The 17,771-nt window shown below is 39.9% G+C and overlaps 1 protein-coding gene across 5 annotated transcripts in view; it reads right to left on the bottom strand.

Annotated features, from left to right (window-relative positions):
- Positions 1 to 17,346, bottom strand: part of SESTD1 (SEC14 and spectrin domain containing 1) — a 57,122-nt gene extending 39,776 nt beyond the window's left edge. The window contains exons 1-4 of one of the 5 annotated variants that reach the window (XM_065638119.1): positions 17,044 to 17,346; positions 13,910 to 13,972; positions 13,166 to 13,268; positions 5,306 to 5,387 (exon numbers count right to left, since the gene is read on the bottom strand). In XM_065638119.1, the coding sequence (XP_065494191.1) occupies positions 5,306 to 5,360 (55 nt within the window). In that variant the 5' untranslated portion in view covers positions 5,361 to 5,387; positions 13,166 to 13,268; positions 13,910 to 13,972; positions 17,044 to 17,346. Of the gene's footprint in view, positions 1 to 5,305; positions 5,388 to 13,165; positions 13,269 to 13,909; positions 13,973 to 14,748; positions 14,771 to 16,648; positions 16,822 to 17,043 lie in introns of those variants that run through there. The other 4 variants (XM_065638120.1, XM_065638121.1, XM_065638122.1 and 1 more) reach the window with 4 other exon arrangements.
- Positions 17,347 to 17,771: the final 425 nt, after the last annotated feature.

Raw genomic sequence — 17,771 nt, 5'->3', positions numbered from 1 at the left:
ACACTACCAGCCTGTCAGAAACCTGGTGAGCTTCCAAGGTGAGCACGCACCCAGCAGCTCTGATTGTAACACAGCACCTCCCAGAAACACTGACTGAACAAAGGAGGATTTTGTATCACATGGGCTGCCCGGGGCATACTCTCTACATTCATCATTCATCAAATGTGTAAGATTTCCAGAACCACTTACAAACACATAACAGTCAACTCACAATTACGGCAAATATTTCCAGTTGGTTGCTTTAATCTTCATATGTGTTTTCAAACCCTTCTGGTAAAAATTACACAAAGAATATCAGCAACAAAAATATTGAAAGAGCTGGCCTCACATTTATATGCCCATTAAAAGACTAAGTAACATCACATGTTAGTTGATGCTGATGTGCTACAACTGTGGTTTGGGTTGTATTTGACTACACGGATTCTCAAGAAAGTCCCTGGAAAGGTACAGTTTAAAACAAAACCAAACAATGGATCTTTAAAGAAAGCTGAAATTTTCTCTTCTGGTTGTTCTTCTAAAAGATTGACTTTTAAGTCACATGGGTATGAACCAGTAACCAAAATGGATTTGGACTAGGTTCTTCCTCATAGCTTGAATTGGAACTGAAGCCAAATCCACTGAATACAAGAAGATCACATGAAGAATAAATACTGCCAGAGCTCCCTGAAAGGGTCAATGTGCAAGTGCTCTAGAATGAAGGAAATCAAGTGTGCAGTTGACTATTCCATTATCACCACACCTCCAAGTACAAGGTCATCACTGATGATGTTTTGTAGGCAGAAAGTTTTGAGAGCAAAATATTTTCCCCTAAGTGGCTGTTAACTCATGAGAAGACTAAGTAAAAGAGGCAAAGGTAGCTGTGATGCATCCTTCCACTTAATTTGAAGCAACTCATCTAGTGCATGTATTTGCTGTTTTGAGCAAACCACCTTATCTATTTTTTCTCTCTGCCCTTAATCTTTTAATATCTATAACCAGCAAAATGAAAAGAGATCTTAATTTCAAAATCCAATCAAATATTTTGGTGGGTGTTTTTGGTGGAAGGAACAGGAGGGGAAATATGAGAACTGAGGAGGGGAATTTGCACATGAAATGAAGAACATTAATGAATCCAAACATACTCCAGAGGATACAGTGCTTGAGCTTATAGCTTATTACACCGCAACTTCAATCAATCATCTTAAAGTTTAGTGGTATTCCTTTTCATCCTTGAGTATTTTTTAAACTAATACCCATCTCTACATTAAATCAGTTTCAAAGTGACTTTTCCACAATCTGGAGTAGCTGAAAGCTACACTGTTTGTTTATACAACATACATATGTTTATACAACATATGTTGGCATCTTAATTGTAATAGGTTTTTTCCTTGTTTCCAAAGCTGTGCAAACTCCCCAAAGAGTATTAGAGATCCACTGACATACACGTATTTTCCACATCTTCATAAAGCATCTATTGCTTTAAGTGGCCCATTGCAACAGTTGTGTTCCCCTTGTGTTCTCTTTTTTTGGGGAAGAATTGTCGCTGGAAAACAGCAATGCACTTTTTTAACAACTGTATTTCTAAACAGAAGAATTAAACATTGGTGCTACATGAGAAAGGACAAGTGGATAGATCCTTTCCACAGAAACTAAGAGGGAGTCATAGTTTAAAGCAAGAGTTATTTACAGATTGTCCACCCTTCTCTGTTTCTGAATGGCAGAAAATCTGAAAATTGGAGTGGGAATGCAGGAGGAAAAGGAAGGAAAAATACCTCAGTGCTTTAAAAACTGGGCATTGGTTCTCATCTGTACTCTTGGAGTCGAAAAATTGTTTCTCTCCACTTGCTACATGGCTAGTGAGCGCACATTAAATCCAACATGTAAGATGAAAACAGTAAGTTCGTGGATGTAAAATAATACTTCAGAAACTATACTGATTCAATGGTAGCTTATTAGCTACCATCTCTCAACAAGAATAAAACTTTAAAATTAATAAAGAAGCCTTTTCTTAAGTGTTCAGGCATCTTTTGGTCTTTCCTTATCCATAAGGAAATCCTCAGAGAAGGGAAGGTAGCAGTTTTTAGGAATATAGAAAATAAATTTGTTGAAACTAAAAATTTGCAACAGCCAAGTTCAGAAATGGGTTACTTGTTGAAAAAAGGAGGAACTACGAAAAACTACTAGAGCAGAGAATCAAGAAAATACTGTAACAGGTATTAATAAAAAATAAAAATACAGACTGTACAGAATTTGGTGATCAAACTGAGCAAGACTGCGATAAGAAAAATAAGAACATAAGAGGTTATGAAGGAATTTCTACAGTAGAAGGGTCTCCTTGAACCAACTTCCAGGGTCCAGAACTCCATGAGCCGTGGCAGCAGCTCAGGAATCTACTGCATAATAGATTTGTAACAAATGTATCTAATGCTCCCTCTCCTCCCTTACCCATGAATTAATAAGTGGAGCATTATTGTTCATTTAATGAATATATAAATGGCTGAGGAAGGAAGGGTTTGCAGAAAAAACACATTTTCTTCCTGCATTTATAGCAAGTTAGTCTGACCATAGCTGATTCATAACTGGAAGGGACTTGTTCTGTTCATAGTTACTGCTGGATTCATGAGACAGACAAACAGCAGCCCCCACAGAAGTAGTTAACTTATTAATAGTAGTTCATGTTTTGTTTACGCAAACTTGAAAGACTCCAGTGTTGAACAGGGTCTAACTTACGGAAGTTTAGAATTGGCTCATGAAGCCCACTCATGCAAGACACTAGACACACAGAAACTCTCGTTTTCACACCTGGATTTAAACAGCATTTACTGAACTGACTAAAAAAACAAACAAACAAAAAAACCCCACCACAAACCAAACCCCAAAACTATAGTATCTTGACATCTCACAAAAACACCACAATAATTATCTAAATTATTCAGTTTCATGACAAGTCATCTTGTGTAACAACTGACAGGTTTTCTCCCAGCTTGTAAACACTACTAGAAAAGATTCAAACATCTGTATTCTGCCTGCACTGTGATTTTTGTACAGCTTTCTTGCACTGAAGTATATACAGATCAGGTAAATATTCTGTCAACCTCCCATAGCACAAAGAGATAACAAGGTAGGAATTAACACTGATTCTTTTCCTTGGTGGAAAATGAGGGCCAGTCATTTATGTAAAAGGTAACTGGTATTTCTTTATCCATTTTAACTCAAAACTCTATTTTTAAAGGAAATACTGAAAAAAAACCAACCTGAATGAAGCTTTAAAGGAAGAGTACCTAAAGTCACCAGTTAAGAAGTGATGACTAATATGGACGTATTCTAACATTTCCCAACACTAACACACTAAAAATACTAATTATTTAATTAAACAGTACAGGAAGTTGTTCTTTGATCTTGGTGGTATCACTTGTAACTACTTTCTAATAATTAAAGATTGCATAAATATTTACTACCACCTTCCAAATATGATGTTTAGTGAGATAAACCAAATCACATGGTGATTTTAGGCTTGGCAAACAACACCTCCCTGTCTTACAAAAAAGCACAATACTCAGACTGAGTCTTTAGGCTAAGAATTAAACCTGAAAAATAAAATCAAGGGAAATTAACTTGATGTGTGTTGTAACCAAGAAGAACTGGTATAGTTTATAAACTGAAAATGTGTTTAAGTTAAGAGCAGCAACTAGGAGCATCACAAAAAGAAAAAAAAAATAAATTTTTTAATTCATTTTGCACGAAACTGGTTGTTCAGGTTTTTTTCCGAGTCAGTAGTTTGCACTTTTTTTTTCTCCCCTGCTATTTGTAACGACCTACCAACATGGAAGCTACACAGCCATGGATTCCAAATCTGAGGAGACACTGCTCCATTAGAAACACACCTCTGCTTTGCTTCCAGAAAAAGAAGGCAGGGTCAATATTATTTGTACCAATTTAACTCAAAAATGACAAGATACTTCAATATATAAACACTTGAGAATGCTTTCCTAAAACATGATTTTTCTGATGGTTTGTTTTTAACCATTATTTGTATTTATGAAACTATAAGGAATAAAATTGCTTTAAAGAGACATGATGAACTGATTTGTCTGTCAGGTTCCTTTACTTACGCTGAAGAATGCTTAAAATAACTATTGCATGAATCTTTTCCATTCATTAAATGAAAGCATGCATTAATACTGCGCAATTCCAAAAAAGTCAAACCTACTTAGAAATACGTAGGTTCAAAAAGGTTCCTGACATTTAAACTGCCACTCAATAAATTACTTTCCACTAAGAACATCTGTATTTTGAAATGGATCAGGAAGCCTTAATAGCAAATTGAAAATGCACCCTAGTTAATGAGAACTTCCCTCTCTGGTACAATGCTGAACAACTAACACATTATGAATCTGCTACTGCTACAGAAGAAATTGCCCACTGTCCCAGGCTTTAATGTAAGTTGAGTTTGAGGGTTTTGTTTGCTTGTTTTTAAACAGGAATTGTTTGATCTGCAATTGCTGGGGACAGTGGCCAAATTCAAAGCAAAACAAATTTTATTAACAAAAGGAACAGGTTTCACTTCTCAAGTGACTGGAGCAGGCTAAACTAGACTAACTAAAATAAACTAAACCAGAAGAATATTTATTTATGGCAGCACTTGTCAATTTGTGAAGTTGAGAAGTGTTTGACAAGTCACCTACCTACCCGAGAGCAGACAAACACCAAGACCTAACCCAGCTATCCAGGACAGCAGTAATACCAGTAAGAGAATATCATTCTTCATTTTAACTATTCCCTTTTGTTATTCTCTGGCATAGGGAAGAGGGAAAGTTACCTTCAACCCAAGGTTCAAGAAGTTTTAATAAATAACAATAATTCCAGCCTTGCCTGAATTAACTAGTTGGCAATAATCAAAATGTTACAATGCATGGCTAGTTCTGCTTCCTTCTATTTCTATGTTGGAGAAAAGACAGGTGAAAAGGAAAGAAAAATTTTCTAAAGAAAATCTTTAAAATATTCACTTTGTTTTTCTAAAACCACATTAAAAAAACCCAGAAAGCATTATTCTTGGATGTCTACTAAATCTTAATTCTTTTATATATGGACTGAAACTTCATGACATCAACTTTGTGGATTGAGTTACAGGCTACAGCAAAAAAGAGTTAAATGCCAACAGCAATAGCTTGGCTACTAGATTAAAAGTTTCAGAGAGCCTTCTGAAATATGATAAAGTGCTAACCAACAAAATACTTCTGCTAAATACATCCAGCAAATACAAGTAACCAACATAAAAATCCAAATTATGCAGGGAGGAACCAATTGGGGAAAACAGAAACCGTACCTGAAAGAAAAGCCAGTTTTTTCTTCAGAATGGGTAATATTACTGAAGCTTCCATTCTCTACTTCAGCTAATTTTCACAGCTCTGAAACACACGAAGTTAAAGTTATCAAGCATGGAAAATGAATTACAATGTTTCACTAGAATAAGCACTGGCCAAAATACTTTTGTACTCTTCCAAAAGGAAGCACAGAACACTGTAACCAACATCCAAAGTATTGTAAAAACTGAAGAAAAAACATCATACGCATTTTTCCATGTAAATCTTTAAAGATTTAAAGCAGAATCTCAACCAAGGGCACCGACATAATTTATTTAAATATAGTCCTATTTCCCAACCCCATTAAACTACAATTAATTTACAGGTAGATCATCTATTTCCTTGGTCATTCAGGCATAAAGTAACTGTAAATAAAAATCACACTTTTGCATAGTCTGTCTCATATTACCAGGAATATAATAATTATTTACATATGATACGTTGCATTTATGCCGGGATGCTGCCATTAGTAGGTCTTCAATTAAAGAAAAACATCCAACGGTCAGAGTTAAATATATCTAACCCATAGCTGGAAATGCTTCTGCTCCTTTTGTCTCCAAATCCCTTCTTACCCTCATCCCATTTTTAGTGTATTATGAACTGCAGTTCACTGTGATTAAGCTTCTGTGTTTCATTTACAATCAACAGGATGCTTGAACCGCAGCCTCCTCCTCCAGCCTACACAAAGTACAACAGCAACTGGCATCTGCCTGTCTTTTTAAGCCCATCCTTGCACAAATCAATCCATAAAATAATTTTAAAAAACTAATAACACAGAAATACACAATTCAAGATATGCACCAGTATCCAGTCAAAATAAAAAACAGATTTTTTTTTTCTTTAATTCCAGGCACAGGGCTTCAGACTGCAACCTGGAGTTCTCTGTCTAGGTACTTCAGCATTCATGTACACAAATAGAACTTATTTTTTCCTGGGGTGGAGGGGAAGTTAGCTGAACCAAAACTACAAATGATCTAGCAAAAACAAACAAACAAACAAAACACCCCACCATCACGAAAAAAGAGAACTCCAAACAGATAGCCTGAGGTAAAAACAGAACAGTTATCTCCCTTCTTGGTAAAACAATGAGCTTCACTAAAAACAAACAAACGAAAAAAGCAGAACGATTATTTCTGTTATGAAACAGAAATAACATCAACAACTTTTTACTCTCCCTCCCTTTTCCAGTGCACAATGCTTCTATGTTCATTCCTATCCCTTATCCAAAATCTCCAAGTGTCATTTTTGTCAATTATATAAAACACACATTTCCCATATTACAGAAGGAAACAAACAAACTTCAGTTCTTTCAGGAAACTGAGTCCCAAGATAGCTTGCACTTTAAACAATTACTCAAATAAGCGCCCTATTAAAGCTTCCTATATGCTTCAGACAAAAAATTGTAGGTTATTTGTTCCATAAAACACAGAACTCAAGAATGGCTCAGGCAGTCATTTTTGTCTCTCAAACACTATGCTCAAACCACCCTGTGTCAGCTATTTAACTTCAGCAGCATTCTTTTTTTTCCAAATGTACCTGGTCATCATTTTTTCCCCTCCCCAAGTTACCTTTCAAAATTGTTACAAATGGCTCTTTGTTATAACCAAGGAAGAAAGCCCCAGCCTACACACACACTTCATTATCTTCATACTTTCATATACGAACAAAAGTTTGCATCAACTTATTGACTCTAGGGAGCATGTTTCTTTGCTGTTGTGAAAAGACTGATTTATTTCATATGAAAGCACTGCCTGGCTTTCTGCCACAGCAGTGGCACTGTCCATGGATCGAAATAGTTCTTTTGTTCAGTATTTCCTGAACCAAAGGAAGCATTCTGTTCATTCAGTAGGGAGGGAGGGGAGTCAGAACAAGTGCAGATAATTTCAAACACCTTTGTTCCAGAAACTCCTGAAGTTTTCAATTACCTCTCTTCTGGGAGAGCTTTGATGTGCTCTATCGAGAAGAAAACTCACCAGAGTAGGTTATTAGAATGTATCAGAAAAAAACCTTCAGGTTTAAAAATAAGGTTTAACATCCTTCTCGATCTTTTACAGTCCAGAGAATCTCCAGATGAATTAAACTAAATATCTTTTTTTTAGTATTGGAAAGTGAAACAGTTCCAAGAGGGCTGGCATCTGCTTTCCATTGGGAGCTATCAAAGGTGTTTTTAAAAGGTACACTGCTAAAAAGCAGATAAAGTATATTTGAACCTACAAATAAAATATAAAGTCTTTTAAACTTGTTCAAAGGAAGACAAAATGACAGGCTCTTAAATGGGCCATCAAGTTCTCAATTTAGAACGAGGACAGAATGATGTGTTGCTCTATGTTGTACCACTGTTTGGTGGAAAGAAATAGATCCAGTGTCTATTCATCAATAAAAAAGCGCATTTGGACTCATTATAGAAGAAAGCCACAGGAAAAAAAAACACCACAAAAACAAAACAAGAGCACTGACAAGAAGAGATTTCACTTGAGGAAAGTAAAATACTTCAAGAAGCTGAATTTTATCACTTTCAGAACAAAAGACATAACTTCTGTATGCTCAAATTTTACAGATAGGAAACAAGTCAGAGGTTAAATCTGTTTCCTGAATTTCAGAAACAACCCAGAGTGCTGCATGGCCACCAGCAATTTACTTTGCCAATTAAAATACCATGTGCCAAACTGTAAACCTTGTATATAGGAAACATGTTAAATGAAAGAGAACAACCTCACTAAACTTGTTTAGAATGACCTGAGCTTTCAGGTTTTTAAATCAATGCAGCAATGTTAATTTCCAACAACATATTCATTCTTTGGAAGATTTCCACAGGAAATTTCTGATGAATGGAGAATTATTACTTGCATTTTCTGCTACACATCTTCACTCTCACCTCAGAAAAAAATGTAAATAAGAACCAATGTCTAGACACTGTCTAAAATAATTTTAAAAGTCCATTAAAGACAGAGGGCAGAAGGAGAAGTTCACAAACTCACATCGACTATATGACTGGAAGTAAGATGCCCTGAAGATGTCAAAGAGAATCTGCCCTGCAAGTAACAAGTGTTTTCTTTCTAAGCAACTCAGTGGGAATGACTGCTCAAAAACATTAACAACTAAAATGAATTCAGGCTCAATGAGAATATAAATATGTTTACTCAGATTTGTTAGACCTGAAACATTTAATTGTCGTTTGTCCATCTCAACCACGACCTTTAATACTCTCAGTACCTTCTGCAAGGTCTTTAAATGGGTTAGTCTGTTCATGAGCATCCATTGCAAGTTTCAAAGAACAAGCACTTTCTTAATTCCCTCATCATGTATCAAGCAAGAGTGCATAGCTGGTCTGTTCAGCACAGTACTACAAGTCAGGAAAAAAAAAATCTGGTTTCTATTCCTTATTCTGCTATAAAATATACATATGGCTTTCAGCAAGTCATTTATCCCTTTTAGTCTTCATTCAGTCCCTGCATCTAATTCCCTTTTTACAAGAGTATTGTGATGTTTAATTCATTAATGTTTGTGATTACTTGAGAGGTTAGAAGGAACTCCATGGATCTGCCTATAAATAACCAAGCAGCAGATGGGAAGCTACGTTCAAAACTGTAGCAGCTTGCAAGTCCAGGCACAAACAATAGCACAGATAACAACAGACCCTCTGAAGTACTGAAAAAAACCCCCTCAATCATGTAGGATTAAGTTATTTTTTTCCTTTTAAAATCAACTACTGAATTGCAGACCTTCAAAATTAACAGCTTTGTTCCCCGAAGCCAGCATGCAACTCTTTTCAGATGCTAACTCCAATCCACCAAGCATTACCCCATGCTTTCCCTGGATCAGCTCAAAAAAAAAAAAAAGTTCATCTGTCCCATGCAGAAATAATATCCATGTGCAAAAGACAGAGAGAAAGCTGAATATCACAGTTATCTGTGTAGATTATTATTTCACCTTCCTTTAAAGCTACATTAAAGGACGTGATGTCTCCCACAGCTAAGTGGCACAGAGAGAAAGAACACAAACGACGGTGTCTGCAGGGCTGATACCCCAGGGTAATTTGAGAGGCACATCCAATCTGCCCAAAAAGTACAAATAGGCTGTAAGCATTCGTTACTTAATGCTGTCTTCAATTAAAGAGCACATGGAACTGGGTTACTCAGCTGGACAGTTTCAAAGTAACAATAAAGCTTGAGAGATGAACATCAGCTTATGTGCTCAAATGCAGTGTTTGGTTTTTACTGTTTAACATATTATGAGCAGTACTAATACATTTTTGATGTTAGAGCCCTTCAAGAGCTCAGGAGAAAAGGTAACTCAAGATATTCAAGGATGATCAAATCAAGTTTTCTGCTTTTTCAACCATCTGGGGTTTTTTTATTTTTTACTATCTGTAAAAACTATCCATAAAAAAATGACATACTGAAGTTTGATTATGCCTGATTTTCAAGTTGTACACAAAGAAAATATTCCTGATCTTCCATAACCTGCTAATTCACATGATAAGATTAAAAAAATAAAAACCATAAATTCAGTAGATTTCATCAGTTTGTAAACTTGTTTAATTTTAAAGAAAAATGCAACAATGTCGGTTCCATTACACATACACAGTCAGTACTCTCAGTAACTTGTGACAGCAGATGAATGGGCAGACTGAAAACATGCCCTGGTTTTGGTCAAACCTAGGGTTAACAGTTTGCCAGGCCATGATCCAAAAGCACATTATCACAGCCATACCAAATTTAGCCTTGGAAAAACTCCATTTCTTCTGCCCCATTTTCACCTGGAGGTTCAAGGCTTCCCTTGAACACTTTGTCTAACTATAGCTAATAACCGAATGTAGAAGAGCTGTCTGTTAACTACTTCCTCTATTTAGCCCATCTTCCATATTTGATTTCCACTCTTTCCCCTCCACAACATTCTGTGAAAAGTAAAATAAAAGATGAGTTGAAAAAAGAAATGAGGAGCAATATAATGAATAGCGAACCAGCAAATGGAGAACAAGTGAATAAAAGAGGTCATACCATTCGAGAAGGAAAATATACTGTGCTCCTAAGTTTTAACTCTGATCTCAGCCAACTGTTTGTTTCACCAAATAGTAGAGCTTTTCCTCAGACTTAGAGGAAGTGTCAGAACGAAAGAAAAGAAGGAAGAGCACTGAGTACAGAAACAATATAACTAAGGATGCACAACAACATCTGCATGTACAGCTGTGAAACACAATACTGACACCTCAGTCTTTTCATACAAGAGGGGCAAGCAGAGGCTACTGTGCAGCAATTAGCGCTCTCCCAAAGCGCGGCACTTCTCTGGGGTCTGGATCCAATGGCCATGCCCACAGCCAGCAGTCTTGCTCCAGCCCCAAGGAACACATGCAGAAGTTTGCAATGATGCTCCAACACAACATACAAAACGATAGCTTGCTAGAGTTTTCTACCCTTTGCAGCTTCACACCAAGCTGAACACATATGATGTATGTTGCATTACGGCGGTTTTAAGCCTTCTTTAATCTAGAATAGAGAAGATAAGTCACGGGTTTTGGATACATCTCCACATTTCTTTTTCTGACACACTTGAGAGATCCCATGTTTATCTTCCTGCAGAACCCTATAGCTTGCCCTTGGATGTTACCACAGGAAATAGAAGACTCTGATCTAACATATACCCTTCCCTTGCAACACCACCAAAGCAGCAGAAGTTGCAGTCATCTGGTATAGCCCCAACTCATTTAACAGCATCAAGTGACCATAGAATAGGCAAAACGACACAATTTGGGAAGTTGCTTCTTTCTACATGGCAATAGGTCAATTGAAACGTTATGTTCAAAGCATAGCACAGATGTTCTCTTCCCTAAGACTCATTAAAAAAAAAACCACCAAACAACACACACAAACAACACACCTCCAGTTGAGCTCGTAAAACTTTACTTAGAGATCATGTGGAAATAAGATAGAAATCACACAGACTGTAAATTCTCCCACAGATATAGTTTTTGAGTCACAGGTTTGGGGGAAGAAAAATAATCAATGAATAGTAAAATAAAATTAGCTCCCTCTACTGAAAAACACACAAAACCCCAAACAAGTTGTAACAGCTTGCAAGAATGAACTGGGAGAAAAGGGTACCTTCTCACTGGTTCTTTAAAGAACTGTCCAAAACCAGTTTGTGATGAAATATCACAGAGAACTCTTATGCCTTCAGTACTTCATAGAAGTATCTAAGACAGTGGGATGAATGAGACTGGAAAATTCAGGCCATAAGCAGCCAAGTCAAAAGACAAAGTCAAAAAAAAAAACAGCTGCACTGATGAATACAACTGTTGGCAGTCTGGAGCAAATGAAAAACAACTTTCCTCTGGAGTGCAAGATTAGAACTTCTTGTTCCTTTTTCAACATTCATATAAGAAAACAATCCACAACTTCGTAACAACACATATACTTGGCATTGGTTACAAGTGCATGTGGCTCAGGCCCTCAGGAATCACTTCTCACTACAGCTGAATGGAAGCAAAAAGAAATGCTCTTCTAAACCAAAAGCCATCTAGAGTGGTGGGGGTATGAAAGGGCAAGGGATTGTTTGAAAGGAAAAGTAGGGTGGGGTGTGTAACAGATGCAAAAGCAGTCATCCTTTTTGGTGGAGAAAACTGATACAAAACAAGAAAGAAAATGTGAAGAAAACAACGAGAGGCTAATAAAAAGACTGTTTACAAATCTCTAAAAATTTGGGGTTGATACTTGACCAAAAAGTTCCCAGCTCAAGAGTAAGATTGTGTATGACCTTGAAACATTCTGAGCAATTTTCTCTGTATTTTTAAAATAAAGTTTATGGTAGTGTCTTCCCCATCCCTCACTGCACAACACACAAGGTAGATACAATGAGGATAAAAGTCCCTTCATAAGGAATAAAGAAGTAATTTGAGAACTTTGCTCATCTTAACCAAACATGAAAGCAGAAGAGATTGAAATATACCAGATCTGGTTCATAAATACCTTGTTCATTCATATTTTTAAGTTTCAAAATATTTCAGAATTACATAATTTCATTACTATGCAAAATAAAAATAATTATCTAAGCTGCCCTTGTGCAAGAGAAATAAATCTCTCCTTAACTTGCATAGATGTCTTCAGTATTTGCACTCATGTTAAAAATTCTGCAAAAAAATTCATTTCACCTGCAAACCACTAATGAAATTGGCCACAGCAACACCTGCAGTAACCACAGCACACCTCCCTCTGTCCCACTCCCTCAAAATAAAATACGTAGCATTCCACTTTCATAAATAAATGGTCAGATGCTACAGAGAACATAAAGTCAGGCTCTCTAAACTGCTACCTGGAGCATCTCACATAGATGTAACACTCATACGTTTTCCACTGATTCTCTTTTCTAGTGCCAAATTAGAATCTAACATGAAAGAATTAGCACACACTGTGCTAGCAGAGAGAAAACAGACAATCCACATTGAGGGTATACTGATTAGAATGAAACCATCACTTTTACCAACAGTGTAAAGTACATAAGCCATGGCACCTTTCATCTACCTATTATGTGTCCATCCTAACCCCTTCTGTCAAGAGCCATTTATTTTCTCAAGTTCAGCTATACATACCATTTAGCGACCAAAACATCAAGTTAATATCAAATCAATTTACCATATTCTTCCAACACTTTTTACTCTTTTTTGGCCTTACTTGGTCGGGTCAACATTTATCCTTCACGATATCTAAGAACACATCTCAAATTCAACTCTGCCAACACCATAGGAGTTTCACTTGGCTCCAAATTCTCACGTAACTACTATATCTATCTCCCTTGAATCATTGATTCTGTGAAGCCCTAAGTCATACCTTCATCTCCTCTTAACTATTGTAATTTCCTTCTTAATAGGTTCTTTATGTCCCAGCATTCCAAACTTCAGCTTGTCCAAAATGTAGCAGCTCATCTTCTCACCTAGAAACAGGAAAACAACACTCCAGATTGATTTTCACTTGCTTCCTTGTCAAGTTTAGAGTCTGCTCTAAGGATTTCCTCACTTCAGAAATATCCCACTCTCATTTAGTCTAAACAGTAAAAAGCTTTGCCAGTGCATTTTTCTATTTGCTCACTCAAGGTGCTCAAGTCTCTCATTCCTCTTCTGTGTAGAATAGTTTTAAAACTTCTTTCCTCACTCTCACCCACAACCACAGCTCCCTCTTTAAATTAGAATTCACGTATCTCCAGTGTTATGCTTAAACACCGTCTAATACATCTGCAAACACTATTCTGTGTGAGACACTAACTAACACTACGTAAGACACTGTAACACAAACTGCACTATTTTACAGTATCTAAGCCAAACTATGTAACATAACTTTAGTATCAGAAGCTTTGGTTATGTTACAGCACCTTTTAAAGATTTTTAAAAGTCACAAGATGAAAATGAAGTAAGCTAAAGAAGGCATGAGTTAAAGCCTAAATAACTTTGTGCAAAAACAACTGCAAAGATATTGTTCTATGCAGTGTATTCATCTGTATCAAAGCTTCATAAGAACCAAATATATCACATGGAAATTTTAAAGATCTTATTTTAGAAAGAGACTGATCTTACTCACCATTGGTACTGGAATGCAACACTGTCTGTTAGGGGTACAAGTTTGAGTTCCGGATCCTGGATTCTGCAAATTTAAATGAAAAAAGTATTTTACCATATTTTTAGATGTTGATACTCAATCTAAAACTTTATTTCCTTGGAGGCTAAAAACAAGGGTTTATTACAAAGCTACATCATAGGGGAGTCAACGTTTCCATTATATGTTCACAAATACTTATAAGCGAGGCATTCAAGCTGCGCGAGACAGCAGGAATCCCGTATTTTCTACCAAAACATATGGTAGACATCAACATTGTTTATAATTAGCAGGCAATGCTCCTGAGGCAGCACCGGAAGCCGCGGGAAAGTAACAAGAACCAGAATCCTTGTAGTATGTGTTCAGTCAGAGGTAATCCACACAGGGTTTTAGGCAAAATCGAAAACAGAACAGTGTTAGTGGAGGGTTTTTTTGTGAGAAAAGAGGAAGAAGATATTCCTACAAACTAAGTTAATCATTACTATAAAATTTAAAAAGGCAAATTATAACTTGGATTGGAAAAAAAAAGTAAATAGTCCCTATTTGTATTAGAAGATGCAGAATTAAGAGAAACATCAAATGTAAAAACCTCAGCAAATGCTTTAAGACTTGCATGAAACCTTGTAACTGATCAAATTCCACCCACCAATGAAACCCAAGAGCTCAAAATCAGTGTACATTGTGTTACAGGCAAAGCCAAGATGCTAAACGCATTTCATAGGTTTTACAGCTACTCAGATGCAGCAGGCATCACAGCAGTCTCTCTTACGACAACGTTTAAATTTAGATAAATAAATAAATAAACAAACAAACAAACAGCACACCTTATATTACCAGAAGTTTCCTAGCCAGGCAAATAAACTAGTGGCTTCAAAAAGATGGAGAGAAGGCAAGAGTACACACCTATAGATCAGGAACCAGAATTTCAATATCAAGTGCTCAAGATAGTTTGAACACAGCCATGGTGGAAATCCTGTGACATCATTTCTTACCCCACCAGACCCCAGGGTAGGCTTTGCCTACTTTAAAAGAAGCTGCCTATTGAAGGCGTTCTGTATCTCCCCAACCACTCATAGTCACTGCAGAATAAAGGTGTTCCTCTTTGGGCTCTATTCCTAAGGACTCTTAACAGTCATGGAGCATTGCATTAAAGTTCACCATCAACGTATCTTGTCTCTTCCAGAAGTACCGCCAGTTCCCCTACCTACTACCACTCCCAAGCAGCAGCCGAATGAAACTGAGCTGAACTTTACCAGACTCCTTTATTCTCCTACTAGAAAATAACAAACCTATGTCTATTTCCCCTGCTCACATAAGCCTTACTGAGAAATAGGATTCCATAGCCAATTTAGAATTATAGTCTACAATCCCAGAAGACATCATGGCACTTTTTCTTGTAAGAAATTTAAAAATACGTATATTTTCTAAACTTCTTTTTCTAGAAAAACTGATGTTACAGATCATCAAAACTCCAAATAAAATATCACCTATCAGCACACTTTAGGAAAAACAGTTGTCTGAGATGATTTTACAGGATTCTTCAAGCAACAATCTATGATGTAAAGAATTGTGCAAAATCCTAAAATCCAACACTAAAAAAACCTTGTAATTACTCCTAGTTTTGGCAGGGTGCTCTGTTTTGTTCTTTCCTGACAGTAAAGCATGATCAGCACCTTAGCAGCAAGCAGTAGGCCTCTCTGATCAAGTGTCAGTTCTATTCTGTGGTCCACCTTCCCCTTCTCTTCCTCAAGTTTCTGCTTGGTGCAGACAATGGGACCAGGACTATAAAAGCTCACATTCAGAAAACTTAGAACCCTCACTAGTGTGGAAGTTCATCACCATCATTGTTCCTATAATAACAGTATTCATTATTTACTATACACTGAATCTCAGCAGACAATGTCACACAACCGGGAAAGAGGAAAACAAAACAAAGCAGTACTTCCTCATCACAGTGAATTTTAATGCATGAACAAAGTCAACATCCAACTGTTGGGACAATGCAGAGACTGCAATACTAAAAATGCAGAGAACTAGTATGCCTTTTGGGATGAAGAAGGATGAAAGAACTGACAAAAACATCTACTAATACCCATCCATATGTCTTACCAATTTTGCTCATTAAAAAAAAAAAATCACAAAAACTCAAAAACCAAAGAACCGTTCTGCACTACTTGCCTCCACTCTTGTTTACATACCCTTGTTCAAATTCTTTAAGAACGAGGGTGCTTAAGAGCATCTCCTTCCTACAACTGCCTGTCTGAAAAGCTCTGCTAAGGGGAAAAAGCTCAGTTATTGGGGGAAAGGCAAAATTGCTAGACAATGGAACTGTCAAAAATTAAAGAAATGGCAACCATGGCTCTGAGCAACCACTGCTTCAGCAGTGAATCAGCTTCCCGACCAGGCAGCGCTTCCAGAAACCCAGGAGCGCCCGACGCCGAGGCAGTGACACGGCCGTGACTCGCCCCCGCCAGCCCGCGGCCGCACTGACCAGCGGCGACGCACCGGGAAAATCCCCGGGAGAAGCCGAGCGGATCGGCGAGCCACGCAGCCGCCTCCCGCCCCGGCCCCTCCGGGGAGCTCTCCCGTGCCCGAAGCCCTCTCCGTCCGAGCCGCCGTGACAGCCGCGCCGGGGCCCGGCGGGAGGGGCCGCCGCCCTCCGGCGCGCGTCGCCCGCACAAAGGAGCCCCCCCGCCACCGCGGCCGCACGAACAATACCCGGACCTGTTGCGCGGGTTCCCCTGGGTCGTACCGACCTGCCCGTGCCCCCGGCCGGGGAACGGCCGGCGGGACCCACGAAGGGGCAGGGAAACGGGCAGGGGCGGAGGGCGAGCTCCGCAGGCAGCCGCCGGGTACCCCGTTAGCCCTCCGGCGTGCTGCGGGGAGGCGGCGCCGGCCAGGGAGGGCTGCCCTGCCGCAGGACCGGGCCACCGCCGCCCCCCGGGAGGAGCGGGAGCCGGCCGCCGCCCCACGGAGCGGGGCGCCCCACAGCCACAACGCCGCCGCCCGGGGAACAAAGCGCGGCCAGGCCGCGGGGCCTGCGCTGCGCTCGGCGCCGCTGGGCCGCCCCTCCGCGGGGCCGGGGCGAGGGAAGAGCCCCTCCGGACACGGCTACTCACCCGGCTGCGGCGCTCCGGGTGCTCGGGCTGGGAGGACGCCGGCGGCAGGGCGGGCGGGCGGACGCGGGGCGGAGCCTGGACCCGCCCGCTCCGGCCAGGCTGCGACGGCCGCCCTCAGCCGCCTCGCACCGCCTGGCTGGCCCGGCGGCAGCCCCCGGGGAGGGGAGCGGCTGCGACCCCTCCCCCGTCGGCAAGGAAACAGCGAGCACCGGGCACTGCCGGGCCCGCCTCCGCTCCGCTGTCCCCCCACCCCCGCCCGCGGGGTGCGGAGCCGCCCGTCCCTCCTGCGGAGCCGCCGCGCGGGACCGGCGAAGGGACGGCGGCGCGAAGCCCCACCCCAACGGGAGACAATGCGCCGCCGCCGTCCCGCTAGGGGGTGCCGAGCGCTGCGCCCCGCAGGCCGCGGCCCCGCCAGGCACCGCCCGGCCCGGCCAGGGCCGCCGGTCGGTGACCGAGGGGCCGCCGGTCAGTGGCCGAGGGGCCGCCGTAAACACCCAGCGTGGGGCGGGCTGGGGTCTGACAGAACCGGCTGGTTTAGCGCTAGCAGCTGTGTTCGGATACCGACAGTCGCGCTTTACTATTTGAAGATGTGCGTGTGTGTTGAATGGAAGTGAAATTGATCACAGGTGAAACTGATCATTCATAATCCCTGGGGCAGATGTCAGCTTCCACTTGCGGCACTTTGCTATCAGTGTTCCACCCATCACACAAACAACGTGCATTTTGTT

This window comes from Caloenas nicobarica, chromosome 6 (assembly GCF_036013445.1).
Source record: "Caloenas nicobarica isolate bCalNic1 chromosome 6, bCalNic1.hap1, whole genome shotgun sequence".
Lineage (NCBI taxonomy): Eukaryota > Metazoa > Chordata > Aves > Columbiformes > Columbidae > Caloenas > Caloenas nicobarica.
Note: the sequence above shows the minus strand (reverse complement) of the source record. Positions and strands in the feature narration are given on the sequence as shown.